Source organism: Peromyscus eremicus, chromosome 6 (genome assembly GCF_949786415.1).
Source record: "Peromyscus eremicus chromosome 6, PerEre_H2_v1, whole genome shotgun sequence".
Classification (NCBI taxonomy): Eukaryota; Metazoa; Chordata; class Mammalia; order Rodentia; family Cricetidae; genus Peromyscus; species Peromyscus eremicus.
The window spans coordinates 30,348,940-30,364,906 of record NC_081421.1 but is presented as its reverse complement, the minus strand read 5'-3'; the positions used below and the strand labels follow the sequence as shown (position 1 = coordinate 30,364,906).

The window sequence follows — 15,967 nt, the reverse complement described above, 5'->3', positions numbered from 1 at the left end:
TGAGCTTCATTCTGAAGTATCTTTGTCAAACTGGAAATAACACTGTCAAAACACATTTGACACTGAGGTTCATGCTTCTGTTGAAGACATCAAGATGGCCATTTTTCTTGCTCAACAATTGTAAGACATTTTCATTTTATATTTATATTTGTAAATCACATGATCAAGGAATGAATTCTGCACCACCCTTTTCCTTTCACAGGCCTCTGTATATACATTTGCCTTCTGCATTTCTTCATGGAGAAACATATCGAGTAAATGTTACTGCTCAACACTGCGATGGTTATTTCAGATGGTCAGTATGACTGGACTGAGCAAAGCCTCAGTTAGTAAAGCACACTGTGGCTTTGAGGAGCTCCAGAAGGATGAAAAAGAGGGAGGAAGGCCTAACCTGAGGGAACATCAACCAACAGATGGGAGATCTGGACAGAACAAAGGGGAAGGTGGAGTCTGTGCTCAGGCTTCCTCTTTTCCCTTCCCAGCACCACCACAGAACTGCTCTGCTCCATGTGCCCTCCCCACTCTGAGGGACAAAGACTCCTCCCTAAACATGAGCCCAAAACAGGTCTTCCCTTCATGATTTTGTTTTAGATTTTTTTTTAAATTAGTTTATGTGTACGAATGTTTTTGCCTGCATGTACATGCACCATGTACATGCCTGGTGCCTGCTAAGTCAGATGAAGGTACTGGATGCCCTGGAACTAGATGGTTGTGAGCCATGTTATGGGTGCTAGGAAGAGAATGAGTCCTCTGCTCTCATCTGCCAGGCTAGCTCTTCAGCCTAGCTTCCTTGTTTCTCACAGTATATGCTACAGTAGTAAAAAGTGTTACACACATATCATATGGAACAGGAAAGAAATACCATGAATATGTGGCCAAGCTTTTGACACAAAATACAGAAATAGAATCACTCTTTGATTACCAGTCAGTTGAATTACTGGCTAGATAGAAGTAGACTTATTGTCTATCACTGGGAACACTTTCACTCATTTTATCCTTATGAAGGATGTACTGTGTGACGTTGTATTTTCAAGACAAATCTCACCAACATCAGAGTCTGAAGCTGTGTTTCTAAGGTGGACCTCTGGTTGTATCTGGAGACATTTTTTGATCATCAGTTTGTGTCTAGTGGTTCAGAGGCCACAGACACGGCTTAGCATCCTGCCACATGCAGCATGATGTACACAGAAGATGCACTTGGCCTTCAGAGCAGGGCTGAGGCTGAGCAACAGTGCTGCCCTCATTCCTGTGACTTTCCCAGCAATGATGAAATAGCTGCCTCTGTAACTTCTATCCCAAGGAGGGAAAGTGAGAACTTCTGTCCAACTCATGTCTACAAACACCACAAGGAAAACCATTTTACAAAGCTGGTGTCTGTAGATTCATTTAAACCTCTACACTCTTCTTGGAAGATGCCACAAGATATTGGGCAATGTGAAGAGGAAAGGAGTACGGACTAATGACTACACTTCACTACTGTCCTCTCCAGGCTATCATACCCTCCTCTACATCTCTGCATTGGTTTAGTCTTCTTGAGCACGACTGAAAGGAATGAAATAGAAAAATGCCTTAACATACAGGAAAACTAAAGTTCCATAATTACTTTCCACTTAGAAACATTTCCTACCTATCTAAATTGTATTCTATAAAAAGAAACACACCACAAGTCATAAAACCTCACCCCTAACCAAGTGCTACCACTGCTCCAAAAGGAGATGCCTTCTGCCTGCTGTGTATTTTGTTTTGTTTTTACATTGTGTACATAGGAAGACAATTAGTTTCAACCGTCTGGTAAGATGTCCTCAGAGAGGAGCTCTTATGCATTACTCTCTTTGTGTTTGGCCAGGCACATTTCACAACCTCAGCCCAATATTAGTCAGCTGGTCTCATATAACCTACAAGCAATTCAAACAAAAAGCAATCGTTTGGAAAGGAGGAAAGGACACCCAAGAGCAGGAACACCTCTCAACACCCACCCTTCTGTCATTAAGAAACAAGGAAGAGTAAGTGGTCCTTGATCTGGGTTACTATGGTGCTCAAGCTATGCATAGTCAGGGTTAGACTATGAGGTGAACAGTCACACTGTTCTCTATACTTTATTTCTGGAGACCTAGACTAACATTTTGTGATGAAGAGTTGCTTCTGCTGCCTCCAAGTTCAGCTCATGTTTATACTTGAGTTTCAACTCCTAGTCACTAACTCAGAGAGGTCTTTCCTGGCCTATATACACTAGCTCTACCCACCTCAGTTATTCTCATTATACTACTGTTACCATACCATGCTGTATGAGCTTGGACATCTCTTAGTCCCCAAGTTCGTTATAGCATCTATACCAATTTTTATAGCATCCAATAAGGCTTCAAATAAAGCAAGAATGAAACAGGTACAGGTGGGTACAGAAAATGACCTCTACTGCTGTACTGCTACAGAGTATTGTGGAATATTCCTTTTACACAGTGTGAAGCTATATCACTGTGACTGGTTTAATAAAAAGCTAAACAGGAAATAGCTAGTCAGGATTTTAGGAGCAGAGAAAACGCTGGGAAGAAGAAGGTGAGGTTGCTAGCCGGACTCAGAGGAAGCATGACATGTAGGAGATATGGTAACAAGCCATGAGCCACGTGGCAGCATGTAAAATAACAGAAATGGGTTAATTTAAGTTATAAGAGCTAGTTAAAAACAAGCCTAAGCTATTGGCCAAGCTTTCATAATTAATAAGTCTCTGTGTCATTTTTTGTGAGCTGGTGGTCCAAAGAAAAGTCCATCTACAACCAAGCTCAGTTATATCCACACCAGAATGATTGAGCTACACAGCCCTCATGTACACAGAGCAGGTGCTCATCTCTAGAGATTATGGCCTAGACAAAGAAACTCAGGGTGTGCCTCACCAGTCCTGTATGAGAGTAACTGAATCCCGCTTCTCGGGACACAGACCAGTTGGCATGTTCTTCGATCACAGACATATCTGGGAACTTCACCACACTGCTGAACCAATCAAACTCCAATTCTAAGCATGGAGTTTCCTGCAAGAAAGAACAAATGTTATTACATACATGTTATGCTTAGCAGTCATAAAGAAAACTAATTTCTGATAATAAAAAGCTTACTTTATTTGGGTTTGACCCAGTAACACCAATAGGGTTCAGCAGATCTTCTAACCCATGTGGAACAGGCCAGAGATTCAAAGCCATTTTCCCGGATACTAGGGTGTCTGTATAATCAAACAAGTTTATATTTCCCCAGGCCAATGGACAGTGCTCCTTAATGAAACAAAGAAAATATTCACGATTCTGTGAATAAATCACACATTTCCAAATACACTTCTTCCCTGGGAGGAGAATGCAACAGTTGTATCTATAATTAAAGGAATACAAAGTCTATCAAAGCCATACTGGCTTTTCACAATATAAGGGTTTTCTGTGCCTTTCCCACCAGAAACCCCAGTGTTTTCTCTATTTTAAAGGGACATGTGAACCAGTACAGGAGTGAGGTGTGTAGTAACTCTCACAGTCACCCAGCATGCTTCACAAATTACACTGACATGAACTCAGGACGTACTTATTCATCAGCAGTGCATTTCTCAAGCTCTCCCAATATATTCTCAAATGCTACACTCACTAGTATCTTAGTCTGCATTTGAGAGGCTGAGAAGGACACTTCTGTGTTCAAGAGAACCCTGGGTTACACACACGGCACGACTAGCCTAAACCAAGAAACAAAAGAGAAAGTGGAAATTTGCCCATTTTGTAAGGAAGCATGAATCAAAGGTACCAGGGGATTCTGGAGAGCCAAATCTAGAGATATTATCTGAGATACTTTACCTCCTTAGCACCCTTTCGGCCTTTAACAGAGCAAATGGAAAGGCAAAGGCGAGCAGCGCGAGGAAGATCAGGAATGTATATGTCATAATTCAGCCATTCATTCCACCTACAGAAAATTGATAGAACAAAGCTATACCCAGAATACACATGGCTCCACAATACATCAACACTAAAGACAAGGAGAATGACAATCAAATGAAGTCACAGTACAGAACGGTATTAAAACGGCCAAGAGTTGGGTGTGGTGGCTCACACCTTTATCCCAGCACTCAAGAGGCAAAGGTAATCCGTGAGTTCAAAGCTAGCGTGACCTACACAGCAAGTTCCAGGTCACCCAGAGCTACATAGTGAGACCCTGTCCCAAAAAGCTGGGGGTGGTGCCTGAGTCAGTATTACTGGCCATACAGAGTATGGAAAAAATTCAAACTTCTCGGATGGAATTGTAGAAGACAAAGGGCAGGTGGCAAGGAATGCACTAACAGGAAACCTCATGCATTAGGACTAAATACATCACTTGTTACAACCGAACTGGAAAGCCCTGGAAAATGAACAAATGCATAGCCAGGTTCACTATGAATAAAGACAGCAATGTGCGATCCACAGACTGCTAACTGAACTATTCATAATATCCTCCACCTGCAAACAACCCAAAGGTGAAACAAACTTGTAGAAGCCTGGATACTTGTTCCCTTTAGGGGAGGAAAAATTAATCTGGGAATGGGTATGAGGAACCATTTTTTCTGTTTTTATTTTATGATCAGTGTGTGTGTGTGTGTGTGTGTGTGTATAACAACTTTTCAGGAGTCAGTTCTTGCCTTCTACTTTGGGGCAGGTGACTGTTTCTGCCACTGTGTTGTGCACCACAGGCTCCTGGTCCACAATCTCCTGTCTCTCCCTTCCATCTCTCCATGGAAGTGCTAGGACTACAGATGTGAACCACCACATACAGCTTCTTCTTCATTTCTGGGCATGGTCTCATTTATTCCAGGTTGGTTCCATTGCTGTGTTCAATGATAACTTGAAACATTTGATCCTCCTGCTTCCACCTCCTGAGTGCTGGGATTACAGGCTTGTACCACACCCGATTTTATTCAGTGCCAGGGATTGAACCCAGGGTTCCATGCATGCTAGGTAAACACCCTACCAATTAAGCTACATCCCCAGCCCCTGCACCCAGCTTTTCATGTGAGTTCTAGGGCTTCAAATCAGTCCAGTTATCAGGCTTTCAGTTAGTGCTTTTCCTTACTGAACCATTTTCCCTAGTTCTAGTTTTGTGATCAAATAGATGAGTTATGTACTTACAATCTCCATACTGTGTGTGGTGTACATATGTGTGCACATGCATACTCACTGTGCCCATATGCTTATGCATCATGTGCATGTGGAAGCCAAATGTTGAGGCTGGCTGTCTTTTTCACTCATTTTTCACATTATTTTTTGAGACAGGGTCTCTTACTGACCCTGGAGCTACCCGCTTTAGCTCTACAGTTGGGACAGTGAGCCCCCAAGATCTACCTGTCTCTGTATCTCCCAGTGCTTGGATTACAGACTTGCATTGTCTCACCCAGGCTTTTATATAGGTGCTGCAGATCTGAATTCAGAACAGCACACTTGAACAGCAAGCACTCTACCCAATGAACCATCTCCCTAGCTCTCATGGTCTGTATACTTTTATGCATGTATGTGTTATGCAAACAAAATAAAATTTGATTTATTAAAAATCTAACCAAACAGAAAAGAGAAACTAGCTAATGGGAACTGGCTAATGATTATTGTTATATTTATTTTTATATGTAATCAGTTTCATTCAGAACAACTCCCTGATCTAAATAAGTCAGCATATAAATAAAATAAATAAAATAAAGAATATACACAAAGCTGGGAAATGGTTTTGCCAGTAAAATGCTTCCCTGCAAGCCTTGTGTGATTAAAAGCCAGATGAGGTGGTGTGCACTTTCGATCTCAGCACCAGGGAGGCAAAGACAGGTGGATCCCTGGGCCTTGCTAACCTACTTGAAAAGTTACAGGCCAATGAATGTCTCAAGGAAAAGATGGAGGGCCTCTGGAGAATGAAACCCAGGGTTATAATCTTTGGCTCCCATTTGTCAGCATGTCTCCCCCACACCCACCCCAGACAAAGTATTTTAAATTTTATCTGTTTATTTGGGAGGTGGGAAGACACACTTGACTTATATCTACCTAAAACTTGATTAGTTTGAAATTTCCCAAACTACACATAAATAAATGGGAAGTGCCCTCCACACTCTCAGAGAACTCTGTTCCTAGGTCTAGTGGAACTAGCACTCTTTTCTCTGACATCTACTGCAAAACATACCAGGTTATTTATTTTCTGCAGACTTACTTATTTATGTGTGCACATATGCTTACATGAGCACATTTGCTCATGTGTGTATGAATGCATGAAGGGAACAAAAGTTGAGTGTTGTTCTACAACAACCTCTGTCCACTCCTTTGAAACAGGGTCTCTTCCTGAACCTAGAGCTCTTCTTTAGTCAGCTAGGCTGAAAGCTAGGAAGCCTCGGCAATCCTTCGTCTCCACCTCTCTTGGAACTGGAATTATAGACACACGTGCTGAGATCTTAATTCCTGTCCTTGTGATTGCACAGCAAGAGTTCTTAACCAGGGAAGGAGAGATGGTTCAGCAGTAGATCACTGGCTGCTCTTGCAGAGGACCCAGGTTTAATTCCCAGCAACCACATGGCAGCTCACAACTGTAACCTCCAGTTCCTGGGGATCAGATGCACTCTTCTGGCCTCCAGGGACACTAGGCACACACATATATACATGCAGGCAAACACATACATACACATACTTCTATTAAAGAGCTTAATCACTGAAAAATCTCTCTAGTCTCCTCCCCCAAGTTACTTTTTTTTTAAATTTTTTCCAGACAGTGTTTGGCACCTTTCCTGGAACTCACTCTGTAGACCAGGCTGGCTTTGAACTCACAGAGATCCACCTGCCTCTGCCTCCGGAGTGCTGGGACTAAAGGCAAGCGCCACCACTGCCCAGCCCAAGTTACTTTTAAGAAATAGTTTTATGAATGTAGTCCAAATTGATTGCTCTTTCTGAAAACTAACTGTATATGTATAAAAAAATCATAAAATATCAAATTCACCCGGTATATGAAAAGCACAAATACTGAGCCAAAAATCTTAGTAAAAGTCTTCTTTTTTTCTAAACATTATTATATTAACTGTGTGTTACATGTTTTTTATTATATTTATTGCATTAAATTTTTTTTATTATATTTATTGTGTGCACACATGTGCATGTGAAGGTCCAAGAACAACTTCTGGGAGTCAGTTCTCTCCTTTTCTCATGTGGGCTGGGAACTCACCAGACCAGCAGGCTTTGTTGCAAACACCCTTACCTGCTCAGACACCTGGCTCACCTTTCAAGAGTTTTCAAAGTCTGGTGTGGTGGCCACTGAATGCCTTTAATCCCAGCACTCAGGAGGCAGAGGACCTCTATGAGTTCAAGGTCAGTCAGAGCTACAGAGTGAGACCCTCAAAAATAAAATAATTAATTTTTAAAAACAGGGCTGGGGAGATGGCTCGGCAGTAAGAGCACTTGTTGCTCTTGCACAGAACTCATGTTCAGTTCCCAGTACCCACATGGCAGCAACTTACGACCACCTGTTAACTCCAGTCCCAGGGGAACCGACTGCCACTTCTGACCTCCAAGAACACTGCACAGACATACATTCAGGCTAACACTCACACACAAAAATAAATCTCAACGCTTTCCATATCTATGCTCCTACCTCTCTATTATAATTTCATATTTATTTCTGATTTTTATTTTTATAAATGCAGAAAGTTAAAGAATTTAATAACATTTTCATATTACTACCACAGAGATTTAACTTCTACTTTAAAAAGATAATTTTTTGTTTGTTTTCAAGACAAAGTTTCTCTGTGTAGCCCTGGCTGTCCTGGAATTCACTCTGTAGACCAGGCTGTCCTCCAATTCAGAGATCCTCCTGTCTCTGCCTAAGTGCATGCGTCACCTCCACCCTCTGGCTGAGAATTCTTTTCTTTCTTTTTTTTTTTTTAAGATACATATGTGTGTATGTGTGTGTGTCTGCCTGTCTGGGGATGTATGCATATGAGTTCAGGTGCCTGCAGAGGCCAGAAGAGGGTGAGGGATCCCCTGACACTGGAGCTACAGGTGGTTGTGAGCTGCCCAATGTAAATGTTGGTAACAGCAGTAGTGCTGAGCCATTTCTCGAGTCCCTAACCAGAAATTTAGTGAGGTGCAGATGAACATAAGAACTGTAGAACGCGTATGTCTGTCTCGTCAGGATGGTTCATGCAACCCAGGCTGGCTTTGAGCTACTATGTAGCTGGAGATAAAGTTGAACTCCTGATCATCCTTCCTCTAGCTCCGGAAAGCTGGAAAAACATGCATGCACACCACAGCTGCCTCAAACAGTTACTTTTATTTTCCAAATATCAACATTGTAGCCAACTACTATGAAGTCTTCCTTCTAATTTTCCTAAAAGTATTACTCTTGGTTCTCAAACAACCAGGACAGATTTTCTGAAGCCTCTCCTTGAGGCTCCAGGAATTCTTTCGATTTGTGGGTTTGTAGATTTTCTTCAATTTGTAAAGACTGTCTACAATGTCCTCAAAAATACTGAAGCTTTTTTTTTTTCTTTTAATCACCTACAATCAGCACACCCACAACTTTGGCAAACAAAAAGTATGAGTGGGAAATTTGTTAAAACTGTTGTTTTAAGGACTCTCAGATGTCATGTGTACCATCTAACCTCAATGATGCCCTGATTGACATACTATGGCTCAGGTAAGGTGGCCACTGCTTCTGCTCACGCTGAAAGACAAGTGACCATCTCCCTGAGCTTGTCCTAGGCTCCAGGAGAGTCATGAACTCTGGAAATGTAGTAACAAGAACAGCATTTGTTTTGACAACCAGAACTCAGTCTCCCTTCCTTGTGAACTGCCTCCTGAGGTCTCACTTGTGAGCTCTGCTGCATTCATATTGACACCTTCCAGTGTCAGCTAAGTTCTCCTGGAACTCTACTGCTCTGAAATCAAGGGGTTGACTCTTATCCTCAAATAGCTCACAGACAAAGAAACAGGAGGTCTGCAAGCTCTGGACACCTTCCATTTCCTCATCATATCTAAGCAAGAATGAGTCCAAGCAGCTTGCTTTCCCACAGTAAACTGCCTCTTCTCAAAGACCCAATAACTGTGTTCTTGTGAAGCATATGGAGGAGACAGCCTTAGAGTTCAGGTCTTTACTTATTCATCAAGAACAAGACTTTGACATGTTCCCTTCACTCCTTGAAACAGTGACAGGAGTGAAGCAGGAAAACCTTACGGATAAAATCTGAAAGAGTAAGTCACAGAAGTCCTTAAGTTCTCTATGTAAATAACAGAAATGCAGGTAGCTTGCATCAGATGAATGACATGAAGCATGTCCAAGCACCCTCTTACCTTGGATTGGAACAAGGTACTCTTTGAGTATTCACATTGTCACATAAGGGTTCTCCTCCATGGTAGATACCTGTTCGAACATAGATCTAAAACAAAGAAAGGACGAAAATGTACACTATATATATAGTATACGTGTACACACACACGCACACGCACAGGAACACTCAAGAGAACCCAGCACTACAAAATTTTAATTTAACTGATGTAAATGAGAGAATCATGTTTTGTTCAGAAGGTTCTTGGTATAAATTTACAGTTAACTGTTGTCTTCACCCTCTAACGATGGGGCCTCCGACCACTAGGAAGTTAACAGCCACAAGCCGACGCCACTATGCATAAAACACAGAGGCCTTCACTTTTCCAAGGTAAGCTGGTGTCAGGCATTACTTCAAATTCCTGAAGCTAGAGGAACAGTTCCCAAAGATATTAACAGCTCTGTTATGAGATGTCAAGACTTTCACATAGCGGGATTAAATAAAGACTATAAAAAGTCCCACTTTAGGTCAGATCACTGTTTGTAACTGAACAGACTATAAAACCTTTTACTTTAAAAAGCCTATAGTTATGGGTATTACAATTATAGATAGAACCAAAGCTGTGTGAAAGCTGAGGCAGGTATAACTCAAACAGGATTCATGGCTCATTTATATTTTCTGAGACTTGTGTTTTTAGTCATCTGAAAAACTACCACAGGTCAATAGTTTATAGTGCTTAAATTAGGCTAATACAAAAATGACTTACATAGAGTAAACATCAGCATTTGACCTTACCTTATCAATGTCTCGAATATTTACATTTACATAGGTTGCACAAAGAATTTTGATTCTGAGTGCACTATTTATAACCCAGAGGGATTTTGTAGATGTCTCTCCATTCATATAGGGCGTAGCTGTGGAGATGCGCCTGGAGTATGATGGCATTGTGAAGCTGTCCATCGGCAGCTGTGAGTAAAGGCTTTCCTTGGCCATCAGCATCAAGTTGGGCATCCTCCCGAGCATTATACAGCTTCTTATGTACTGCAAGAGATCGGAGGGAGGGAAGAAGCCATTTCCATAAGGTTCTTAATGATTTCCAAAGGTAATTTTAAAAAGTAAACACAGACCACACTTGTTAGCGGCTGTTTATCTATTAAAGTGGAATTAGTTTCAAAGAGCTACTGAATATATCTATAAAGTAAAAAACTAGGGTCAACGTTTGACATTGTCATTTTACCCCTAACTGCAAACACTAAACACAAGGATCAGAAATGATCGCTGTAAGGGAAGAGCAGCTTCCTCTGGTAAGCCTGACAGTCCATGTCATACGTCACAATGAAGCCTTTTTCTCAGGGCCAAACACCACACTACTCCCTCCCTGCAATTCCTGAGAAACATTTATTTTACTGAAACAATAAAGCCCCATAAATAAGCTGGTATGTCACCTACACTGGTAAGCTAGCACGTGGGGAGTGGACGGAGGAAGGTTTAAGGCCATTCTTAGCTACGTGGCCAGTTTGAAGCCAGCCTGGGCTATATGAGACCCTGCCTTGAACAAACAAAATTCCAAACAATAAAAATAATAAGTAAACGGGACTCAGAGTTACAGCAATACTAAAAAATGTTAAATTGTACTGGTCTGAGTTTTGAACTAGCAGGATGTGTGTGCAGAGTTCAAGGTCAGGTGTCCTCCTCAATCACTTTCCACTTGATTTTATTGAGAGAGGGTGTCTCCTGAACATGGAGCTGACCAAGGACCAGGCTGGCTGTCCAGAGAACTTCAGGGATCCCTCTGTCTCCACCTTCCTAGTGTTGAGATGTCAAGGTTGCCAAGCCTGGCTCTTATTACATAGGAGCTAGAGATCCAAACATAGGTCCTCCTCAGACTTGTACTCCAAAGCAACTGATCCATTTCCCCAAGTCCAAGACGAAGATTTTTTAAAAATTATGTTTACTTATTAATGTACATGTGTCACAGAGAATGCATGAAATTCAAAGGAAGTTTAAAGTTGGTTCTCTCCTTTCATCTTGCTGGCCCCCAGGATACAGGTTTTTGATCTATGCTACTCTATACACATCATAACTCCCAATTCCCCACCTATCAGCAACTGAAGGCCAGTGTCTGTATTATAAAACAGTGACTGGTGTGCACACGCTACTGCTGCTTCTCAAAGGGATTTATTCAGTGGACAGAGAAAGAGGAGAAAGGTCAGTAGTGATCTTAATAGACCAAGATTCTACTTTAACACTGTCCCAATATCATTACTGGGGAGCAGGGAGGTCATGAGATACTTTCTATTTTGTGGTTAGTATAACTTCATCTTCAGACTCTCAAATAATTACAACATTTAAACATAAACTTAAATAGAGGGGGGACTGGTTGAAAGCAAGGGGATCAAAGGGAAAACTCACTCATCCATCGACGTACAGTATCTAGTTAACCTGACTGACTAGAGGTGAAGATCTGGGGTCGAATAGGATCAAAACACACAATATACATGCATGTCATAAATGACCACTGCAGGATATAGTTCAGTGGTAGAAGACTCGGCTGGCCTTTGTGAGGTCCTAGGTTTAATCTCTGGTAGTGGCAGAAACAAAACAAACCAAAAAGATACAACTCACAAAGGAAAATGTCATTTCAGTGAAACTCACTATTAGTATGAAGCAAAATTAAAATAAGCTAACAAATAAGTTTACAAATTCTGTTTGCTAATATTAACTATTAATCATCAAAAGTATGTGCTAAGAACATATGCAGCCCTGATGTGGGTACACACTACTCACCTTGTATTGACTCAGAGGATATTTTTCTAGGAAGTACTCATCACAGCCACACACCTTCAGAATGTACTTGCCCTGGTACTCTAAAACACAGAGCTTCAGCTGCTCAGAGGACAGCAGCATACTCCGAGTCTTCTTCCTGATGGCTTCCGCAATGACTTGCTCTGGCACACAGTCATGGTTGATCTTCAGGGTGTACTTCTGCTTGTCATTGTTTGGAGAGACGATTACCCAAATCACCACTATGATCTGTCCTGTAACAAGAAAACACTGTCGGATGAATCACTGTATCTACTTCACTTCTCTGAAGACAAGTTTCGAGACCTTTTCACTCTCTGCTCTCACAACTACAACCAGATGCGATGTCTAGTTAACCTGACGAACTAGAGGTGAAGACAGGATGTTTAGTGAATTTGACTAACTAGAGATGAAGATACGACGTCTAGTTAACCTGACTGACCAGAGGTGAGGAGACGATGTCTAGTTAACCTGACTAGCAGTGAGGAGACGATGTCTAGTTAACCTGACTGACTAGAGGCGAGGAGACGATGTCTAGTTAACCTGACTGACTAGAGGTGAAGGTACGGTGTCTGGTTAACCTGACTGACCAGAGGTGAAGGTACGGAAAGGAAGATTCCTTGTCCCTTTTGCCATTTATTCACCGACTCCTCCATCTTTGCCCCGTTCTAGCGATGGAGCTCTCTTTCCTTAGAGTAGTTTACCGACTCTCAAACTTTGGAAGCCCTCTCGAGTCACTCTGTGAAGTGCGTCTCGGCAGATTAAAGTGGAAATGAGCTCGGCCTTGGGTTCTCAGTGATCCCCAGGTCAGTCAGGAAGGAGCCTAGGAGTTGTGTGACAGTCTGTCAGACATGAACATTGCCTTTTTCCACCAGATCCTCACCTCTGGTCAGTCAGGTTAACCAGACACTGTACCTTCACCTCTAGTCAGTCAGGTTAACTAGACATCGTATCTTCACCTCTGGTCAGTCAGGTTAACTAGACATCTTATCCTCACCTCTAGTCAGTCAGGTTAACTAGACATCTTATCCTCACCTCTAGTCAGTCAGGTTAACTAGATGTCGTATCTTCACCTCTAGTCAGTCAGGTTAACTAGACATCTTATCCTCACCTCTGGTCAGTCAGGTTAACTAGACATTGTATCCTCACCTCTGGTCAGTCAGGTTAACTAGACATCATACCTTCACCTCTAGTCAGTCAGGTTAACTACACATCGTATCTTTACCTTTAGTCAGTAAAGTTAACTAGACATTGTATCTTTACCTCTAGTCAGACAGGTTAACTAGACATTGTATCTTTACCTCTAGTTAGTCAGGTTAATAGGACATTGTTTCTGGTTATGGTTAGAGGAACAGAGCACAAACTTCTTGAAACTCATCTTTAGAAAAGCAAAAGACACAGTGATGCGTGACAGTGTCTTCCTGTCACAGGATAGATCATTAAAGTGTCCGAATCTGTGCCTGTTTTTATGAAGTCTTTTCCTTCTTTTTTTGGTGGTGCGGGGGATCAAACCCACACCCATGGCCTTGTGCGTGTAAGGCAGACGCCCTAGACAGCAGCTTCATCTGGTTTTAATGGTTAAAGAAAGATAATCAGCTCTACTTCTGGTCACAGTCTGTGCAGCAGTGAGTTCCAAACTCAGTTCTTCAGTGTTAGAGAACCGTTCACCACTCAGCACCGACTCTCATGGTCAGCAGTCCTTCCCTTCAAGCTCGTCATCCAGCCAGCCAAAAGAAACTGTGCAGAGAAACCAGCGCAGTGACAAGGGATTTCTCTGCATGGCGACCTCCTTACCTTTATCTAACTTGTTGTAGATGTGCTTTGGCAATTCTGGGGAGGACTCTACATTTGGAGGGTAGACATACATTGCTCTGCTGTGAGGCGAGTTGAGATCCCGCAGATCCACGGCTTCTTTGCAAACATTCAGAATGTTCCTTCGGAAGTCCTGGACTTCTGGATCTTTAACCATATCAAATTCACACACTGGCATGCCAATAACAAAACCTAAAAAATAGATATTTATAAAGAATGAAGGGCTGATGTGGTTCTTACAGAGAACTGCACACATTTGGAAAAGCCTAAGAGTCAAGAAGTTTCTATAAATTTGTTTTTAAGAGTTGATGAAGCCTTAAGCATTTTAAATATATGTATTTTCCATACACATATTAATATTATAATAGAATCATTATCTACTCTTTTACAGAGTAATAAAACTTCGCTCTAACAGATCTAAGGCCTTCTCCCAATTGTATTTCTTAAGGAAAACCCTACAGAATATCAAAGTGTTACAATATTCTATAGCTCAGTGGTAAAAAAACTACCTTAGATTTTTTAAGAAATCTACTTAAAGATTACAAAGGTATTGATTCAGACAAAGTATCTTAATAATAAAACAAAGAGTAGATGCCAGTTATTTGCAGTTTAGCAATGACAATGTCAATTAGCTGAAAATTATATCATACCAATTTCTCGATTGAGGATCTTTTCTTCACGGTTGCCTACTGGTTCAATTACTTTTAAAAAGGGTTGAAAAAGCCGAAGGTCACAAAGCCGTCTTGTTTCATCAAAAAATTCTTCCCTTTCTGCTTCTTGGGTAACACTTACGAAAATGTAAGAAGATTCATCTTGCAGAAGCTGATGCAGAGGGTATTTTCTGGCTTCTTTGAACAGTTCATGTTTGATGGTGATTAGTGTAGCCTCACGGAGGCATTCTAAAGTCACTATCATTCCATTTGGGAGTAAACATTCTACTAGGATTCGTGGGGGCATCAAGTGGATGCCCCACAGTTCACCTGACGATGGTCGTGGAGGCATTGTTCTGATCCTCTGCAAACTTTACATAGAAAACCGCTTTACGGAATCAGAGATATGGCTGTCCCCAAACAGTGCCCTGAATAAGACAAGAAAACCACCTGTTAGAGAGCAGCAGCTCCTGAGCCTACAATGATGACTGCACTGTGAAATGCAGTTGCTCACTTCCTGTTGTCTGAACGATTAGAGCAATAATAACTTACATGTTTTAATCGAGACTGTTGTTGCTCTAAACTATGCTATAAAGAATTTATTACAGTAGCTACTAGAACAACTTGCATTTAATTAGAGTTAATGAAATTTTTAAAATACTGAATAGACTTTCTAAGTTGGGTCTCATAAAAACAGAGACAATGGAAAGAATGAAAAAACAAGCTGTAACTCAACCAAATATTCTCATCTCACCAGGTACAGGCCTGCAATCTCAGGTACTCTGGGTGAGGCAGGAAGACTGCAGTTCAAGGCTTGCCTGGAAAGTTTCCCAAGACTGTCTCAAGGACAAATCAACACTTAACAGATTGGGGATATGGTGGAGTAGTAGAGCCCTTGCCTGGCATACACAGAGACTGGGTTCTGTCATATCTGTCATTTTTCATCATTTCATGATGCAACAGACTTGTGGTAGAACTTTGAGGTTAACAGGTCATCGTTTATTTTAAATATAAGTACAGCCCAGAAAAATCCAAATATTTTTCCTTCTCTACTCTTCCCCCAGCATATTTAGTAATGTGAAATTAAGTGGCTTAGTCTTTCTATCTTAATCTTTCTAATTTCCTTTAAATATTTTTATATTTTTATTTATTTATTTGTTTGTTTGTTTTGTTTTTGAGACAGGGTTCCTCCATGTAGCTTTGGAGCCTGTCCTGGATCTCGCTCTGTAGACCAGGCTGGCCTCAAACTCACAGAGATCTGCCTGCCTCTGCCTCTCAAGTGCTGGGATTAAAGGTGTGCACCACCATGGCCTGGCTAAATATTTTTTTATTATTTAAACCACGTATATGTGTGTATGTCTGTGTGATATGTGCATGTGAATGTAGGTTAGAGGTGACAGATCCCCTTGAGCTGGAGTTACAG

At 41.4% G+C, this 15,967-nt stretch overlaps 1 protein-coding gene across 1 annotated transcript in view; it reads right to left on the bottom strand.

Moving 5' to 3' along the window:
- Pik3ca (phosphatidylinositol-4,5-bisphosphate 3-kinase catalytic subunit alpha) overlaps nucleotides 1-15,967 on the bottom strand; it is a 71,131-nt gene that overhangs the window by 18,777 nt on the left and 36,387 nt on the right. The window contains exons 2-9 of the mRNA XM_059265328.1: nucleotides 14,545-14,972; nucleotides 13,877-14,086; nucleotides 12,068-12,318; nucleotides 10,076-10,321; nucleotides 9,306-9,391; nucleotides 3,822-3,927; nucleotides 3,108-3,260; nucleotides 2,889-3,023 (exon numbers count right to left, since the gene is read on the bottom strand). Of these exons, the coding sequence (XP_059121311.1) occupies nucleotides 2,889-3,023; nucleotides 3,108-3,260; nucleotides 3,822-3,927; nucleotides 9,306-9,391; nucleotides 10,076-10,321; nucleotides 12,068-12,318; nucleotides 13,877-14,086; nucleotides 14,545-14,896 (1,539 nt within the window). The 5' untranslated portion in view covers nucleotides 14,897-14,972. The remainder of the gene's footprint in view (nucleotides 1-2,888; nucleotides 3,024-3,107; nucleotides 3,261-3,821; nucleotides 3,928-9,305; nucleotides 9,392-10,075; nucleotides 10,322-12,067; nucleotides 12,319-13,876; nucleotides 14,087-14,544; nucleotides 14,973-15,967) is intronic.